We start from the raw sequence: 20,093 nt of genomic DNA, 5'->3' as shown, positions 1-20,093 counted from the left end.
GCCTCTCGCCTTCTCTGATAACATGCCAGAGATTCCTCAAGGCTCAAACTCCCAATCTCCCAAAGACACGAGAAAGAGGACGAGAAACAGACAGCATCCCTGGGAGCAAAACTGCCCGGCTGTCCTGACCGGGAAGGGTGGGAAATTCTAGCAACTCAAGGCCTTGTTTTTAAAAAGCAACAAAAAAATGACAAAATTAAACTTAAAAAGGCCAGTTTTGCCCTGTTTCTGTCTGAGGGTATATGTATTTTTCCAACGGAACACTGGATTTCAGAAAACTGAAGCTGATTTGGGATAAACAAGAGCTAGCGCCTGCTACCCTAAGGCAAGCAGCACTCAGCATCAAGCGTATAATCGGATGTCATTTCTACCTGTTAAAGCTCAACTGGTTTGCCTTAAATTCCTAGAAATACAGGCAGGAATACATTGTTACGCAGAAGCCCCTGACTGGCGGGGACAGAAGAGCTCCCACGGCCGGTCAGAGAGAAGCAGGAGAAGAGCCGCCCTAACGCGGAGGGTCCCTCACCTCCAAGAGCTTTCGCTGCTTTGCTGCCCTGGCTGCTTCGCGCTGGGCAGCGTACACAGCCTCCTCTTCTAGTCTTAACTTCTCTTCTTGTAAGGCTAACTGTGCATGAACAAAACATAAGGATTAACAGAATCAGAACCTAACTGCTCTCCAAACAAAATGCTCTACGCATAAAATAAAAATAAATTAAAACATCGCTCCCTTCCAAGCATGGCAGAACTCCAATTTTTGTGATCTCTCATTTCAATTTCTCTTTTTATAAAATAACCCAAAGGCAGTCAATCATATTACAGAATTCTCCAGGAGCTGAAATTGTGCAGGAGCACCATGTAATCTGCATAAACACGGAACTGCTTCTTCCTCAGAATCCTCACCCACAGTTCACTGCCTGTTGGCCCTGACGGGGTGAGGGTCTGGCCCAAGGCCAATCCTCTCGCATCGGCCCCTTCCTATGATCACACCACGGTGCCCTCACCGACGTCCCGCCATTCCCAATAGCAACTCACTGCCCTAGTGATAATCTACTGCATTTCAAATAAAGCTTAAGCATCAAATTTCAACACAATTTTTTTCTTTAAAGCTAATATTATCTATTATAGATTACTATTGTAATTACAGGCCATTCTGTGAATACATTAAAATAAATACAACATTTATGACTATTAGAAGCAGTTGGTTCATTAAGAACAAATAAATCTGAGACAAACAAAAGGACTTTTTAAAAACAACACTTATTGTGAAACAGTAAATTTTAAAAGTTGTTTTTAAACACGAAGGTGCATGTGTCCTGCTGGAGTCCCTTCTTGTGAATCAGGATCTGATCTTTGGGGGCATGTGCTCTCTTCGTTTTGGCTGCATATGGCTGCTGATAAATTAACCAAACTGAAATAAATTATAATAGGCTGAAATAATTTTTAACTTTCAAATAATTTCACTTGTATGTACCTGAAGACAGGTCCAAGGATTTTGTATGCAATATGTTAGTCAATGACAACTTGCCCTATTTAAAGACCCTTTACAGTAACATATATGAAAGCAATTACCTCCTTCTGAATTTTCATATCAAGATCTCTCTGTTTCTCAGCAATAGAATCATAATGCCTCTCTCTTAGGTCGATGATTTCTTCCTCAGTAAGAGGCCTACACAGAAAAATGAGGGAGAAAAAGAAAGAAAACTTCTGAAGACTCTGAGTCCAAATAAAACACTCAAAAACGGAAATTCTGAAATTTACTACCAAAGTGAATTAACACAATTTGATGTTGTCACTTGTGTTAAAGAGCACACGTCCTAACACAGGCCATGTGGGGTGGAAAGATGGCACAGTATCAGGGTTCGGAACTGCAACCACCTGTGAAGAAATGTGACCCCCGTGGCCTTCACTCTGGCTCTGCTCCAGCCCCCCCCCCCCCCCCCCCCCCGTCTGATCAGGTCCTGGCCGACTGAGCCACTTTCTCACCAGCACTCCCCACCTGCACCGCCATGCCTCCCTCCCCAGACTGCTCTCTACTCTCACCGAGGCTGAGAGCTGCAGAGAAAACCCAGCACGCCTGACCCTCGCCGGCGACCCTCACATGGTCACCTGCCTCCCATCCACCCTGGCCGTGAGCATCCGCACAATCCCTGCACTCCTTATCCAAACGCCTTCCTCTTCACAGTCATCCTCACGGACTCTGGGAAACAAGGGGCATCGGCCACCACGCCCTTCCCGTCCTGCCGCTCTCCCCGCACCTGCATCTCCCCCGCAGGCCTGTGGCCCTCACTCCGCCCATCACCCCAGCCTGCTGCCTGCTTCTGCCTCTGCCATGTGAGGGGAGGGGAGGGAGGAAAGAAGGCGAACCCTTCCTCTCACCCAGATCCATCGCTAGCTCCTCCTCCTCTTCCTCCATTTCAGCCCAAATCCCAGAGTAAACGTACAGTCAGGACAGCAGCCAGCACCCAGCATGGCAGGTGCTCTCCGCCATGAACTAGGGTTCACCCTCACAGCACCCCCTGCGGCAGATGCAGAGATCACAGGTCGGAGGGAAGCAGGTGGAGCCACAGGCTGCGCTGAGCTGGGACCATCTTCCCATCAGTCACTGGGTCTCCCCTGCTCCCATCTCTCATCAGGCCAGCAAAGGAGACCCACGGCTGGTCCCTCGGCTCCTGCGAGTGCTGGCGTCCCTGCCTTCCCTCAGCCCACGTGTCTCCACTCCGCCTGGGGCTGCCTGCCCTGGGCCTCCTGGTCACCCATCGGGGCTGCCTTCAGACTCCTCTCATGTCCATTCCTCAGCCCACCCTCCTCGCCCCCCCCCCCCCCCCCGGCAGGTGATGCCAAGACCTAACTGTCTCAGCCAGCCCGACAGGTGACGTCTCTCACTTCTCCTCTGCCAGGGCGTGTGTGTGTCTGTTTGGAGGTCTAACTTATAGAAAATAAAATACAACTTTTAAGTGTTCAGTGGTTTGTTGTGACAACTGTGTACACTTAGCTGCCAACACCAGGAACAGACCTTCCCATCACCACCAGGTTGCCTCGCGCCTCTTCCCAGCCAATTCTCATGACTGCCCTTCCGTCTCTCCTCCTGGAAGGCTCTCCCCTGGGGGACGAGTCACCCTCCAGGGCCAGCCCAGGCGGGTCCCCTACAGGCGTCTCCCGGGAGCGCCTCCCTCCCACAGGGTGGACAGAGGCTCTCCTCCAGGTCTCCTGGAATGCGCTACAGCTGCTCGTTACGGCTTTCCTGCCTCGTCCTGAAAGCCCTCTTCCCTGTGACGTCGAGAACATGTGTGCCTCTTTAATCCGGCCCCTGGCAGTGACCGGCCACAGCACCGTGCTTAATAAGCGTGAGCTAGCCTACACAAGGTAGAGAAATACACATTCAAATAGGAAACACATTTAAATATTCTCTTGCTGTTAGGAACTCTCAATTTCAAGTTAAAGACAGATGGCTCTTTTTAAGTACTTAGCTCAAGTAATTTTAAATAAATTAGAGTACTGAGGTTCTAGTTACTATGGAGTGATATTTAAAAATCTGTCATTAGTAATAGAAGCTTTAGAACATCATAAATAAAAGGAGGATAAAATTTTAAAACTTAGAGAAAATGTAAAGGGTTTTGAAAAAACGAACACCTAACAACTCAGGTTCACAGGAAAGCGCCCAGCACTCATGTGCGCTGCACGGTTTCATGTCCACGGCCATCCTGCGCGATGGGCGTGCTGTGCCTGAATCTTGTAGAAAAGCCGGGTCTGAGAGGGAAGCAGTTCAGAGCAGATGACAGCCCGGCCCTCAGAGCTTCCGCAGCACAAACCCAAGTTCCCGAGAAAAACACACCCTTACCTGTGACTGCTTCCTGGGCTTTCCCCCTGTACAGAAAATTAATTACACAATTAAAATGCTTCATTAGCATAATTCTATTTCAGACAAGCCAATAAAACTTTATCTAATGCAAGTATTCCACTTATCTTTTTTATCATGGTGAACAAGTTTAATTATTTAAAAGTTTTAAAATTTTACTATTTTGCGAAGGCAAAATTTAGTTTAATACCTAGCTTAATTATATAACAACAAATTGCTGGATACTTCTTAAATTTTCTAACAAATGTTTGCTCTACACCGGGTCAGGCTCGGACCAGACACACTCTATGCCTTCATCCCTCTCGGACTCTGGGTGTCAGCTCACCTCCCAGGTCACACGCATCAGAACCAGCCGGCCTGGACCTGCCGGGACTCCCGGGCTCTCGCGGAGCAGCCAACACGGGCGCCCGCGTGTGCGTCTGGGGAGGCAGAGTACACGGGGTTCCCCCTCTGGTTTCAGCTCGCAGGCTGTGCTCCTTTTACAGCCTGTTTCAGGCCAGGGTGTTCACATGTCTGTTTTATGGGCGATTTCACTGTTGAAAGGGCCCATGCACAGTGTGAAGTGCTGTGACGTTGCCTCTCCAGTGCTGTTGGCTGTGAGTTTGAGTCAATGAGCCAATAATATATATTAAAACGAGGTGTCCCAGAGACATCAACAAGGCTACACACTGACTAACAGATGAACATGTGGGAGAAGCCTGGGCGCCTAATTCTGTTATCTCCCCGAGGAGGGGTGCTCTGGTTCCTGCAAGTTCAGCTCATTCTCACAGAAGGGGAACCCACCATCTTCATTTCCTCCACAGAATATGAAATTACCCACAGCTTTTTTTTTCCCTCCAAAGGAAACCCTACTTTCAAGACTGATTTGGGCCCATGTGTCTGTCTCATATAGTTAAGCTATTCACATCTGACGTTACAATATATGGCTAAGGAAGAGTAGAAATAAAACTCTACGTGGCCCAAACTAGCACTGCAAAACAGTTCCACCAAACCGGACACAAAATGTGGTGCGAGAGAGAAAAGGCTGGTTAGCAAAAACAAAAGCAGCCAAACACAAAGCACTGTAGGCAAACACACGGGACCACAGATTCTTTTAAAGGGCCGTGTGGCCCTGGCCGGTGGCTCCGTGGCTGCTGTCACCGGGTCGTGATGCCACGGCTGCGGGCTCCATCCCCGGTCAGGGCACGAAGAAGAACCACCCAGTGGATGCATCAATAAACGGAACAATAGATATCCCCCCCTCCCCTTTCTCTCTTAGAAAGAAACATTTTAAAATCGGTGATGCTGGATGAACTATACTGAAGGCTGAAGGAACTCTTACATTTAACATTTGTCAGAACTTTAAAAGTATTAGGTTAGATGTTGGCCTTCACTGTGTTTTAAAAACCCAACAAACATGGAGATGAAAGTGACCTTTGAAAAGGAAAAAAACTAGGTTCTATGAAATATTCAACTATCAGGGAGAAATTTTACTGGGAAAACAGAAGGTAAGTTTCCTAAATGTGCTCTATCCTATGACAATAATATGTATTGCTATTTATAAACAGGACTTAGACCCAGATTGCTCTGGGAAATGCTGAGTTGAACAGACTTAAGTAACCTCTTTCCCACCAGCTCTCCTCAGGACCCTCAGCAACCAACATGCACTCGGAGACCGCACTCCGCACACGCCGGGAAAGGCCGGCTGAGGAATAACTTACATGTGGTTCGACACATTTTCCTCTTTTCTTAGAAAACAAAACGGACAGCAGGTCAGAGCCTGCGGGCTCTTCTAGCCTCACTCATTTCAGAGACGTGGGGTGGGGGCCCAGTGAGCTCTTCTCATTGCACCGGCACACTGGACACAGACACCCATCTCACTAGCCCTAAATGTACTTTAAGAAAATAGTGTAACGTTTTTGTACTTGGACTGCACCTTGAAAGTGACTGGAGTTTTAGATGAGATGAAATGCCAAAAAGCAACCAAAAGTAACTGCTAGAAATGATAATGGCAAAAGTCAGAAACTGATTGTAGAGTGAACATGTATAAATTCCACCCTCAGAAATTCATGGAAACTATGGTTAAAGAATGTGTCTACCCTGGATTGTGAGGAATTTCATCTACCTAATGGCAAGAGGTTGGAAATATCCCTTTTAAAAGTTCCTTGAGTTCTGAAGAGTGCTTTTAAAACCTGTGTTACATAGCTGATATTATAATAGGCATAATTGACATACAGAACTATATAAAAATTAAATTATATATAGTATTACATATGTTCTAGAGTATGATAAATTAGTGAAAGACAAAAATAAAGAACTAAACAGTAAAAATAAAAATTCTAATTTAAAAGTAAATGACATAAATGCTATTTAAAAATGAATTAATTGCCCGACCAGTGTGGCTCAGTGGTTGAACAAAGAGGTCACTGGTTTGATTCCCAGTCAAGGCACATGCCCGTGTTGTGGGCTCGATCCCCAGGAGGGGGCGTGCAGGAGATAGCTCTCTCTCTACCCTTCCCTTCCTCTCTCTCTAAAATCAATAAAAACATATTTTTAAAACTTATATTAAAATGAGGAAAAAAAACATGAATTGTTAGAACTAATTAGATGACCAATGAGATCGATATGGACTTTGCACTATTATGGAAATACTTACTTCATCACTTTCTACTAGATTCTCAAACTGAAAGGACAAGAAAGCAAATGTTAGGAGAGATATCTCTCGAAGGTACATACACCACAAATAATGATGTCACATTTTCACCTAAAAAGTAATGTAAGATATTTAATTTCTTTGTACACATCAGTTCATCTGATATATATTGAAGTCCTACAAGATAGCCAAAACAAGATATCTTTTTCATTTATGACTACATAAAAAACAAAAAGGAGACTCACAGCAAGTTTCTACATAAATGAGAAACTGATAAGCAAAACTTTCATCTGAATTGAACATTTCATAAACCCACACAGGTAGAATTTCCACTTGAATTCAGATTAACTTAATGTTATTAGAAGGAAAATTACTCAAAAAACAGGAACTGAAAAGATACCCAAACAAGAATTTCTCTTATAATGTTTACTAGTGGCCCAGTGCATGAAATTCATGCACAGAGGAGGGGGTGTTTGTCAGCCCAGCCTGCACCCTCTCCAATCTGGGACCCCTCGAAGGATGTCCTACTGCTGGTTTACAGGGATCGGGACTGCTGCCTCCTAACCGCTTACCTGCCTGCCTGCCTGCCTGCCTGATTGCCCCTAACCACTCTGCCTGCCGGCCTGCTCGCCCCCAACTGCCCCCCTGCTGTCCTGCTCACTCCAAACTGCATCCCCCCCCCCTCCGCTGTCTTGATAACCTCCAACAGACCCCCACTGACGGCTTGCCCCCAACTGGCACCCCTGCTGGTCTGCTTACCCCTAATGGCCCTGCCCCCCACCAGCCTGATCACCCACACTGCCCTCCCCTCTTGGCCTCTAACCGCCTCTACCTTGGCCCTGCCACCATGTCTTTGTCCAGAAGAACGTCCGGAAGGTCTCCTGGAAGGCCTCCCAGTCTAATTAGCATATTATCCTTTTATTAGTATAGATATTTATTCATCTACTCATTCATGTATTTGCTGAAAATTTACTACATGCGAATCACAGCTCCCAATACTTTTTCTAGAGATAGGAATGACCATGTCAAATTACCTAATGAAAGTCATTACTATTAAAATAATTGTATTTTAAGTATAAATAATTGATAACCACTTGAAAGAATAAAGATTTTCTTGTTAAAGATCAAGAAAACAATGAAAAGCCCGACTGGCGTGGCTCAGTGATTGAGCATCGACCCATGAACCAGATCACAGTTCGATTCCCAGTCAGGGCACATGCCTGGGTTGCGGACTCAATCCCCAATGTGGGGTGAGCAGGAGGCAGCCCATCAAAGATTCTGTCTCATCATTGATGCTTCTCTCTCTCTCTTTCTTTCTCTCCCCCCCCTCTCTCTCCCTCCCTCCCTCTACCTTCCGCTCTGAAATCCATAAAAATATATTAATAATTAAAAAAAAACATGAAAGGTTCAGAAAATTCAGGACTATAAAGGGATTACTTAAAACAGTTTAAAATGATGATCTTAAACTTGTTTTTTGTATTTGTTTGTGACTTTTTAAAAACTTATTTCTGGTTTATATGCTTCCTTATTTAATAAAGAAGACAGTCAAGTACAGTGCTCAAGCTTTGGAGCCCGGCAGTTGGGACTGGAATTCTGCCACTTACAGGCTGTGGATGGGAGCCCATTGTCTTCACTGCCTAAGCCTCCGATTCCCAACCATGAAATGGGATGACTGCCACAAGCTAACTACGATCGTACTCAGAGTTAGGAACAGTGACACTCATCAATGACGCGGTGGAGCAGCTGGTACCCAGGAGGGCTGAGTCCATGGGGGATCCCACTGCTATGTTTTACAGACAGAGACAAAGTGCCTCAGGGATTCTATGTGGAGCTGCTGAAAACGGACGCGCTCTAACTCCAGGGCCTCTGCACAGGGCCGGCCGCACCTGCTGGCAGCCACCGCCTAACGGACCGAGGGCACCTGGCCTTGCGCTGTGGGGGGGAAAAGTAACTACTTTTTGAGTAGAAATGGATCTGCTGCCCACATTTCCCTACGCCCCCCGACCCCCCAAAAAACCCCACAATTCTTTCCTCTTCACCAGCATCAATAACACTGAAATATACAGTCCGCACTAAATTTTGGTCCTGATCTTTCCCCCTTAATTAAAAAAAAACCCTCCTGAAGGTACTTGTATCCAATCAAATTATTCATTCTACTTACCTCTATCGTTAAATGCTCGCCTCTTGAGCATGTTCTAAAATATTTGGATCTGGGAAGAAAAACAGAAAAACAACTTTAAAATCAAATTTAATCCTAAAACTGAATTAATATGATGGGGTAAAAACATTTTTCTCAAGAGCAACTTTAAATTTTTCAACATATAGTACCTTATATTTATAAAAACAAACTACCAAATTTACCTAAAAAAATATAAATAGTCCAGATTTTAAAACTTTGTTGAGTTTAAGTGTTTAGTCAACCAGTATTTTTCGATTGGTACTAATATTTACTAAACTTGTAATAATGAATTTATATTTACTAAACAGAATACAAGCAAATTTAAAAATGTATCGCATTATTTTTACTGTATTAAGAAAAACACCTTGTTAAAATACTGATATAGTAAGTAGCATATATTCCTAATTTTGTTAAACATAAGAAAAACAACAACAACCTAGAAGGATGAATGCCAACGTGCTGCCTGGCCATCCCTGGATGGTGGGGTCATGTGTCTGCAGGAAGCGAGGTGCTTCCGGTTCTCCCCCCAAGCTCACACAAATGAAAATATAGCCAGGCATGCACACAGCAACCACATGCTCGGTTACGTTAATTTTTCCAACTAGGGCCAAATAATGACTTTAATTTTAACCTTTCTCTTCACAGTGTATCCATGTATCAAATCACCATGATGTACACTTTAAATCTTACCATTTCCTCAGTTATCACTCAATGAGCTGACATTTTACAAAAGGAACCATTCTGTTCTGCTATTAGCAAAACAAACATCTTTGTTTCATCTGCTCCCAGACACAGCCACACCGTAACCACTTAGCCTGAGTACAGGACAAGCCACTCACGTCCTTCCTCAGGGAGGAGCCCAGAGATTGACTTTCACTCAGTGTGGTCTCTGTTACAGCTGCTAAAACTGATGCAGGAAGCACCCCGCCCCCTCCACCCCGCCGCGCCCCGCGAGGGCGATGTGCCGCTGAGCTGGACGCCCGGGGACCTGGAATGGTGCCGTCCAGTGTCCGTCCGCACCGCCCTGCGCAGCCTGCGGCTCTCGCGTGAGCCCCTCCACCTCCTGCTTGGCCTCCTCTCCTGCTGCCTCCGTTCCCGGCATCGGCGTCTTTCCCAAAGCCCCGCCTCCTCACCAGGGGTCTGGAGCAGGACAGCGTCCGCGTGCCACCTGCCCCGGCTGCGCTCAGGCTGACCTGCCTTTCTCGCGCTCCGGGGCCGCGCCGCCCTCCTCCAGCCCCAGGTTAAAACGAACCAGCTTCCCCCGCAGCCGCTCCACCGTCTGACCTCCCACCCTGGTCTCGGCCTTGGTCACCGTGGCCCGTCTGGGCTCCCGGTGACCTTCCCTGATCGTGCCCCGGCTGTCCTTCCGGCCTCGGCCCCCCTGACCCGCTGGCTGCTGCCTGCACTCGCCCCGAGGACTGAGCCGAGGTCGGCGAGAGCCTCGCGTCTCCGTCGTCCGCGCTGAGGCTGTGCGCTTCTCCTGCCGTGGCTCCCTTCTTCCTGCTGGTCAGACGCGTCCTGCTTGGCCACTTTCCTCCTTCACTTTCAGCAGCCGTTTCGCATCGTGGCTCCTTCGGCCTCAGACGGTGTCGCCTGCAGAGCTCCAGTGACTCTCTCTTCCGCCCGAGGACTCCTACTGGGTGGGGAGCACCCTCCACTTACATTCAGCTCCATTAACTATGAGGAGAGCTGAGCCGATGAAACAAACACGCTGCACAAACAATGACTTAAAGAAACTAAAAGTGGATGGAACCGAGATGGCAGCGTAGGTACAGGCCGGTACCCACCGCATCCCTGAACCACCATCATTCAGAACCGCCTGAGAGCTGGCTGAATAGAACCGTACAGCTAGAGAAGTAAAGAAGAAGGCACACTGAGACTGGCAGGAGGGACAGAGGGGAGGCACGGCTGGTCTGACACCCACATGTGCCATTTTTATAACCAGGAGGGAGATCGTCTCTGTGGAGGCCGCCTGTGAGGAGCAAGAGACCCAGTCCCTGAACCCCCCCGCCCAGGGTTCCAGAGCTGGGAAGAGAAGTGCCCGTAATTTCCGGCTGTAAAAACCAGCAGGGATTGTGGCTGAGTGACATGGAGGCTGCTGGAGACCCAGGCAGTTCCATTTAAAGGGCCAGTGCATGGATTTACTTGGACTCCTAGGAGCTATGGGGAAACCCAGCCATACGAGGAGTTACTGGATTGTCTGGCATCGAGGCAGGAACTCAGGTTTCTCCCAGACAGAGGTGCTCACAGCAGTCACTGTTCCTATGCTGGGACCTCCCAGGTCACAGAGCTGACTGGCAGGGGCCACATCTGAGTCTCCATCAACTTGTCTCAAACTGTCCGCTCTGCCCTGGTGATTCTGAGATCCCACCCCACCCAATTTGCAGCCTTACCCAAGCTGCACCAGCTTTTTCATATCAATGGCCTGTCCTGACTCAGGCTTCAGACTTTGCTAAAATCTCTCAAACAAGCTGCAGCTGGTGACAGCATGCCCCAAACTTATCAATAAAAGGCCCAAGACCCAGCACTAGTACCAGCCTGACTTGCTTCACAGTTGGGCCTCACCAGGACACTGCCAAGCCCAATACAAGTTGCAGCCATCTGCAGATCTCTCTGTAGCTCCTGCTGGGTGGCCCCAGAGCCACTGTACCCGGTGGACAGCTTCAGACCATAGCAGATTACAACTCTACACATCCACAAGGGACACACTAAGGGGCAGACTCAGTGAGCACCGAAGCTCTACTGAAGTGAATCCTGCTCCATAGGGGTGTCTCCTGCACAGCAGCTCTCCCGCTGTAGTAGTAGCTGGTCCTCACAGCCAATTAGCCTGGAGGTCATCTCCCCCCAGTGACATCAACAGCAATCAAAGCTCAACTACAAGACTATGCACACAGCCCACACACGGGGGCACCTAGAGTGCCCAGCTCAGGCGACTGGGGAGGCTGAGCCACTGGGCCCTACAGGACACCCACTACACAAGGCCACTCTATCAATTCCAGGAGACATACAGCTCTACCTAAAACACAGGAACAAATACAGGAAAGCAGCCAAAGGTCAAAATGAAAGAAATGGAAGTAAACTACTGGATACAGAATTCAAAACCATGGTTATAGTATTACTCAAGGATCTTCATGAGACGTTCACGGATCTTAGTGAGAATGTCAAAGACATGAAAAAGGACCAGCCAGAAATTACGCATACACTAACTGAAATAAATAACAATTTAAAGGGATTCTACAGTAGAGTAGAGGACACCGAGAATCAAATCAACATTTTGGAATATGAGGAAACAATAAACACCCAAGCAGAAGAGCTAAAAGAAAAAAAATAATCCACAAACATGAAAATAGTGTAAGAAGCCTCTGGGACAACTTCAAGTGTACCAAGTGTTATGGGGGTTCCAGAGGGAGAAGAGAGAGAGCAAGATATTAAAACCCATTTGAAGAGTCCCAAACAAGATGAACCCAAAGAGGCCCACACCAAGACACATCATAATTAAAATGCCAAAGGTTAAAGACAAAGGGAGAATCTTAAAAGCAGCAAGAGAAAAACAGTTAGTTACCTACAAGGAAGTGCCCATATGATTGTCAGCTGACTTCTCAAGAGAAACTTTGCAGGCCAGAAGGGACTGGCAGGAAATATTCAAAGTGATGAGTAGCAAGGACCTACTACCAAGATTACTCTACCCAGCAAAGCTCTCATTTAGAATTGAGGGTCAGATGAAGAGCTTCACAGACAAGAATAAGCTAAAGGAGTTAATCACCACCAAACCAATAGTACATGAAATGTTGAAGGTATTCTTTAAGAAGAGGAAAAAGAACAAGAAAAAGAAGAGGAAAAATATGAACAATAAAATGGCAACAAATACATATTTATCAACCACTGAATCTAAAACTCAAAATAAACAAGAAATCTAATGAACAAAATAAACGGGTGAATAAAATAGAATCAGAGGCATGGACGCATGGAACAGACCGATGAATCTCAGAGCTTGGGAGTGGGGCAGGAAGAGATTAACCAAAGATCTTTCCTAAGGACACATAGGGTGCTGAAGGCCTGAACTGGGAAGAGGGGGCTATCGGGGGGAAAGGGGGACATCTGTAATACTCTCAACAATAAAGATTTAAAAAAATAATAATAAGCGTATCTTCTGTCTTTCTTAACAGCCTAAAGTCCTCTAAAGTCATCTATGGACATTCCTTTATGCATCACCCTTGTGTCCCCGAGAGCTGTCTCTAAATGAAGCAGACTGAGTTTCTGTGTCCGCTCTGCTACTGTGACATGTGAACATGGACTCCCACACGTGAAGGATGTCAGACAGGCAGGAAGGCAGCCTCTCAAACTCGGAATGATGTGGCTGTAAAGGCATCTCCAAGAGCTGAATGTGATGCGAATGGGATTCGTGTCTCCATATTCATTATCCAGGCAGGCGTCAAGATCATCTTTTATGAAGGGTAACATCAGTCTTGTCAAGAATAGACTGAATGCAACAGCATGGATGGACCGGAGAGCATTATGCTAAGTGAAATAAGCCAGTCAGAGAAAGATGACTATCACATGGCCTCCCTGATTTGTGGAATATAATGAACAACATAAACTGATGAACAAAAACAGATCCAGAGACTGAGAAACATTGATCAGACCGTCAAACCTCAGAGGGAAGGTAGGAGAGGGTGGGGGTAAGGGGATGAGATCAACCAAAGGACTTATATGCAAGCATATAGGCCTAACCAATGGGCACAGACACTGGGGGGGGGGGGGGTAGGGGTAATGTGGGGATAAGGACACACATGTAATAACTTAATCAATAAAAAAATTAAAAAAGAACAGACTGGAAATGCAGGTTGTTGTGCTGACATTTTGCACAGCTGGTACATTCTCTTTTACGCCAAAATGACTTAAGTAAAATATAACTGAAAAATTCTCACAAATCACACATTAGTATTGTCCCTTCATATTCTCCCACATATTATGTTAAAATAAAATACGAAAAGCGTTCCCTCTACCTTCTGTTTGACATGATAAACAAATGATGAAGAACCACAGGAAACTGTTCCAAAATCTATTAAAAATCAAAAGCTTCCCAAGACTCTCGTCGTCTGAACAAAAGATTGGAAAGGTTACGAATCCAATTCCTGGCAAAAATGATCACAATGAAGACGACGTACAGACCGTTGACGATCAGGATCCAATGCGCGAAAGGAGGGTTAACCATTCAAATCTCAAGGGATGGCCCTCAACAGGTTTCCCAGGTAGGTGTGCCCTCGACACAGGAGGTAATTATTAATAAAGTACTAACATCCACTGCTTAACAAGCCCCTCTCTGCTGAAGGCGAATTTAGGAAAAACAGATGTTCAGAAACGTATTTTATGCCTAGGAAGAGATACATCTTCTTTCTAAACACGTCAAAGACAGAAAACATGGGTTTAAAAAAGCCACTGTCCTTTCAGAGGAGCCTGGCTTCGAGGGAAATAATGACAGACAGGACCTTGGAGGTCTGTTACTTCCTTCTCACTCATCCCTGCAATGTGTGCAGCACCTTTTCTCTCATTCCTTCCATCTACAGGGTGTCATGTGACAGGAAGGCCAGAGGGTCCTGCCCCCGTGAGGGGTAGTTCCTGTTGGATGTGTTGTAAACAGAGGAGCCATTCTCGGGCTCCCTGCTCTGATCACACCCCTTGACCACCCTCTGCATTTATAAACTGTTGCCCCCTACACGAACCTTCTAGTTCTTGCCTCCCTGGGTTACAGAGAGACACAGCTATGTATTTAAAATACGAAGTGAATAAAAATTGACCAACGTACCCAAGAGACTGAAGTATCACAGGGCAGACAGTGGCGAGTTAGCAACTACCATGGTCTGAGAAGGAAAGTTCAGATGAGGGCCAGGAAAGTCAGCCCGAGGAGGAGTCCACCAGCCCGAGGGGTGAAAGGAACGCTTCAGGGACATCAAGTACCAAAGGCAAGGGAAGGTGAAAGGGCCAAGATACACTTCAGAAGCCGCACTCCTTAATTCCGTCAACCAGTACATTAAGGTCCTCTAGCGGCAAAGTACGAGATAATGCAGAGAGATAATAGCTCATGGCTCATCTCCGGAATACTGAGCCATGAGCTATTAGACAATATAAATCACATCAAGTTTTTATTACTCCTCTAAGTTTTGGCCCTTACATATTTAGCTAGCTAGACCTAGTGCTAAAAAAAAAAAAAAAAATCAAAACTACCAGGTGGAAAAAAAAAAGTATAAAAATGAGAGGTAAATTTAACCTCACCTGTCTGCATGTTTATTAGAAGCTGCTAAAATAATATTAAAACTGATGTAAAACAATATGTTAACCAGAAGACTCAAGTAAGGGAACCTGTGCGAACCTACATTTATGGATTAAAGAAACAGATCAATACCAGCATCATGTGACCGTATATTTTTATTGATTGATTTTTAAACGGGGAGGAAAGCATCCATGTGTTGTTCCACTTATGCATGCATCGGTGATTCTTGTACGTCCCTGACCCGGATGGAACCACAGCTTTGTGGGGAGGATGCTCTCTCGCCAGCTGAGCTCCCGGCCAGGGGGCATCTGACTCTCCAGGTCCTGGCCCACAGCTCTTCCAGCCTCAGCGGGGCTGTCTGTCACAGGAGTTCTGCCCAGAGCGGAAAGCACAGACCCAACTGCTGTTTGCACACACGACCCCCAGACGGCGGCACAGGTTCCGGGGCTCCCCGAGCCGCTCCTTCCCTGCGCTGCCAGCTCCCGGGCTCAGGGAGCAGAGTCTGCAGCAGCGGTTCTCAACCTGTGGGTCGCGACCCTTTCAAGGGGGTCGCCTAAGACCATCTGAATATCAGATATTTGCATGATGATTCATAACAGCAGCAGCATGACAGTTATGAAGTAGCAACGACAATAATTGTATGGTTGGGTCACACCATGAGGAACTGTATTTCAAGGGCCAGAAGGTTGAGAACCACTGGACTCTGCAACGTCAGTGCAGTTCCCTAGGAGATCAGTCAGAGCGTGAGAGTCCCAGACCCCAACGCAGGCCAACGTCCAATGGGGGGGGGGGGGGGGGCAAACAGGTTGACAGCGGCTCCTATGGAAAGTGCAGTGATTAACAACAATAACACAGGATAAACGGGCTCGGGCTCTCACAGGCGCACCTGGCTCTGCCCCCCCCTGCACGCGATGTCTGCTCCCCGCATTCAATCCTGGCGCTACGGTTAGAATGTAACACCCGTTAACAAACCTACAGATAAACACGGACCAAGCCGGAGACTGTACGCATCTGGCCCTTTAGTGAGACCGCACACAGGTGACAAGCACACGAGGCGACTCTGGCCGCCTTCCCGGCCGCGGGGTCAGGAAAACCCAAACCTGCCCTGGCCGGTGTGGCTCAGTGGATAGAGCGTCGGCCTGCAGACTGAAGGGTCCTGGGTTCGATTCTGGCCAAGGGCATGTACCTTGGTTGCGGGCGCATCCCCAGTGGGGGGTGTGCAGGAGGCAGCTGATCGATGTGTCTCTCTCATCGATGTTTCTGACTCTCTATCCCTCTCCCTTCCTCTCTGTGAAAAATCAATAAAATATATTTTAAACAAAACAAAACAACAAACCCAAACCTAAGCGAGGCGCCGCGTCTTCCGGTCCCGGGTTTCCATTCGGGGACGCAGGAGGGAGAGGAGGGGGGCGATGCTCCTGTCATCAGAACCCGGCGCCGAAGACCCGAATTAGAAACCACGCGCCCCCCACGGCTCCTGCTCAGCCGCCTGAGGACCCGGTGACCCGGTGACGCCGGCGAAACGGGGCGGACCCCGAAAGCCTCCGATCTCCTCCGGGAGCGACGGCGCCGGCGTCCCCACAAAGGGGCCGGTTCCGAGTTCCCAGTCTGGGTTCCGGGGCGCACTCATTCAACAACAAAGCTGCCTTCAGAGCCCTGCTCTCCCTCCGCGGCACCGACAGAACCACGGCCAGAACCACAGCCACACACGGGCGGTCACGGCGCTCCAGCCCGGGCGGCGGAGTGGGGCTCGGACGGGCGCCCGGAGCGGGTCGGGCTCCGCACGTCTCCGAACCCACAAACCCCCGGGAAAGCCCGCGGGCCCTGTCGGCACCCGGAGGCCGGACGCCGGAGACCCCGCCAGGCGCCAGGCCGTGGACAGGGCCGCCCCACGTCCGGGCCCGGTCCTCCCGCCCCCGGGACCCGGTCCTCCCGCCCAGGAGGCCCCGCCGCGGGGACGCACGCCCCGAGGGGAGGCGCCCCGCCCAGCGCCCGGGGCCCGCGGCGGCGATGTCCGCTTACCCTCCGCCGCGCGGCAGCCGCCCCGCCTCCCTGCGGAGCCGCCCGAAGCACTGCGCCCAGCAGCAGTTCCCCATGGCGGCCGCCCGGCGCCCCCGCGCCCGCTGCAGGCCCGGCCGCAGCCGCATCCGCGCCGGGGCCACGCGGGACTCCGGGCAAAGGCGGCGCTACGCCCGCGGCCGCCCCGCCGCCGCCGCGCGAGGAAGGGGCGCCGGGCCGCGGGCTCCGGGCCGCCGAGCCGCACGCAGGGCGCCCGCTCGCCTCGGCCCCAGTCGCGCCCCGGGCCGCTCCCGCCGCCGGAGGTGGCCCGGCCCCGCCCCCTGTCACTCCTGGACCCCGATTGGGCGGGCGGCCACGGGTGCTCTGCCTCTTCCGTCAGCTTGATGACGTCACTTCCTCCTGCTTCTGATTGGCAGCCGGCACCAAGCACCGCGCACGCTACCTGGGGGAGGGTGTTGGCTGGCCTTGACCTGGTCGGGACTCGCTTCTCCCGGAAATGACGCAACTACAGGAAAGGGCCGCGGCGGGGGGCGGGTCCCCGCGGTGACCGAGAGCCTGGTCTGGGGGAGCCGGTGTCCGTATCTGTTTGTGGTCTTGCGCTGCCGTTCTCCAAGCTGCTGCCATTGTGGGGACGGGCAAGGGCACAGGTGATTGCTCTGTTACTTTTTACAACTGCAGGTGACACCACAATCATCTCAAAATAAAAAGCCTAATTTTAAAAAATGCAACCACACGCAGTTGATGAACACGTTTCCCAACAGGCGTTCTGTGTCCACCTCGTCTCCTGAATTCTGCCAAGGACGACGCCACCTGTCAGGGCAGGTTCCTTCTTAGACCAGCAGCGGTTCTCAACCTTCCTGATGCCGCGACCCTCTAATACAGCTCCTCGTGTTGTGGGGACCCCCAACCATAACATTATTGTCGTGGCTGCTTCATCACTGTCATGTTGCTACTGTGATGAATCGTCATGTAAATGTCTGATATGCAGGATGTATTTTCATTGTTACAAGTTGAACATCATTAAAGCGTAGTGATTCATCACAAAAACAATATGTAATTATATATGTGTTTTTCCGATGGTCTTGGGCGACCCCTGTGAAAGGGTCGTTCCTTGAGCATCCTTATAACCATTTTTTTGAAATATGTACCTAGTAGTTTTCTTGCTTCCATTTCATTTAGTTCGTTTTCTGGAGATTTCACTTGTTCTTTTATTTGTGACTTGTTTCTTTGTCCCTGCATTTTGGCTGCTTCCCTGTGTTTGTTTCTATGTATTAGGTCAGTGATGGCGAACCTTTTGAGCTTTTGAGCTCGGCGTGTCAGCATTTTGAAAAACCCTAACTTAACTCTGGTGCCGTGTCACATATAGAAATTTTTTGATATTTGCAACCATAGTAAAACAAAGATTTATATTTCTGATATTTATTTTATATATTTAAATGCCATTTGACAAAGAATAATCAACCAAAAAAATGAGTTCGCGTGTCACCTCTGACACGCGTGTCATAGGTTTGCCATCACTGTCTTAGAGAATCCAGTGCCCGCCAGGCTTCAGCCCACCTTCCAACCTCAGGCCAGAGGGCAAACTGCCCGTGTCCCCTGCAGCCCCTCCTCAGCCAGGCAACGCCATCCCCTGGGCACAGAGGCCTTCGAGGCTCATGTTGGGATTTTACTCTCCTCCAGCCGTTTCTGGGGAAAATAATGGGCGGGGCCTTTTTGGACATTTTGTTTCTGGAGCAAAATGTCCCTCTTACCCCCATCCTTCCTGGGTGACCCCGCTTAGAACAGGCCACCCATTCATGGCAGTTTTCAGAGATGATTGTAAACTGGTCTGTTTCAGGGGCTGGATCTGCTGACAGCAGGAAGCACAGAGTTCCCAGCTCCGAGGCAGCCGGCGGGTCATGGAGGTGTGTCCGGGCCTCAGATACCTGGAGTTTTCATATTTGTCCTTGGGAGAGTGATGTAAGGTTAGAATGGGGAAAGATATTCAACCTTCAATACTAGGTTTTAAAAGGAAATCTGCTGTCGTTGATATGTATCTGGAGGCAAAGATTATGGTGAAACTGAAAGGAAATACAGGGACAATTAGCATTCAGAGAAGAAAAAGAACAATGCCTGCGACTTGTCCATGTCAGCGTGACACGATCAAAGACGATTCTAGCCTCAGAGTCCGGCCCAGCATCAGAGCCTCTGAACTGAAACTCCAGCACAGAGAGCCTCTCCTGGCCCCACCTAGCCAAGCCAAAGGGCTGCGCCTCGCTCAGGGAAGGGATGGGCACAGCCTGAAGCAATGGCCCTGGGCCTCTCTCAGAACATTCGAGAGCGTGAAGAAGCTACCCTAGAAGACAAGCCCCATAGGGACCCAGGCTCCCTAGGGGACTGGAGGGGCCAGATTTCTAGTCTCTGGCTCAAGTCCACCTGGCAGCACTGGTGGCTTCTGCCCCCTCCTGAGGCCTCAGCTAGCCTTGAGGGGCAGATAGGAAGTGTAAGGTGCTGTCCTCACGCTGAGGATAGACTACGACTTAGCCAAAAAGAGTTACCTGGGTTTCAAAAAAGTAACGCTCAATCATGGGCCACTAAGTTCCCATGCAACCATTGTGACCTGGGCGAGATGTCGCTCACAGGAGGACTACATGAAGTTAAATAGTTCATACATGCTGGGACCTCAGAGGGTCAGAGCTGTTATATAAGAGGTGACCCACTTGCCTTTGGGCCCTCCCACCAAACAACGATGTCCTCTTTCAGCCTAGACGTGTGGGCGCATGGAAGGCTCCCTATGACCTGCTGACAGAGGAAGCAAAGTCGTGGCCTGGCTTATTGGTGACTCTGCACGATGTCAATATCCAACCAGAAACTGGACGGCTGCGCTACAACGGACCATTTGGGACATTTGTGAAGGACCGTGGGTGATGAAGCCATCACGATGGGCAGAGATTGGGCCGTTCACCTCCTCATTCACCTTGAAGATCTCCTACCTGCAGACAAAACCGTGGCGGTCACCTGAGGGGAAAAAGCATGAGTGAGGATACGACGGCAAAGGAGTTCAAATACAAGGAGACTATCCTATGGGTGTTGAGCACATACGGGAGTATGCTATGCTGTATTGTAAAGTTGTACAAGTAAAAGTTAATATAATGTC

At 48.9% G+C, this 20,093-nt stretch overlaps 1 protein-coding gene and 1 pseudogene across 5 annotated transcripts in view; both read right to left on the bottom strand.

Moving 5' to 3' along the window:
* AP1AR (adaptor related protein complex 1 associated regulatory protein) overlaps positions 1-17,278 on the bottom strand; it is a 29,413-nt gene extending 12,135 nt beyond the window's left edge. For 2 of the 5 annotated variants that reach the window (XM_059695492.1, XM_059695493.1), the window contains exons 1-5: positions 16,961-17,278; positions 8,650-8,698; positions 6,492-6,518; positions 3,839-3,864; positions 1,570-1,666 (exon numbers count right to left, since the gene is read on the bottom strand). In XM_059695492.1, the coding sequence (XP_059551475.1) occupies positions 1,570-1,666; positions 3,839-3,864; positions 6,492-6,518; positions 8,650-8,698; positions 16,961-17,085 (324 nt within the window). In that variant the 5' untranslated portion in view covers positions 17,086-17,278. Of the gene's footprint in view, positions 1-526; positions 626-1,569; positions 1,667-3,838; positions 3,865-6,491; positions 6,519-8,649; positions 8,699-16,280; positions 16,876-16,960 lie in introns of those variants that run through there. The other 3 variants (XM_059695488.1, XM_059695490.1, XM_059695491.1) reach the window with 3 other exon arrangements.
* Positions 14,232-14,346, bottom strand: LOC132236356 (small nucleolar RNA SNORA11; annotated as a pseudogene).
* Positions 17,279-20,093: the final 2,815 nt, after the last annotated feature.

The sequence above is a fragment of the Myotis daubentonii genome, chromosome 5 (genome assembly GCF_963259705.1).
Source record: "Myotis daubentonii chromosome 5, mMyoDau2.1, whole genome shotgun sequence".
NCBI lineage: Eukaryota > Metazoa > Chordata > Mammalia > Chiroptera > Vespertilionidae > Myotis > Myotis daubentonii.
The sequence above is the reverse complement of the archived record's forward strand: the minus strand, read 5'-3'. Positions and strand labels throughout refer to the sequence as shown.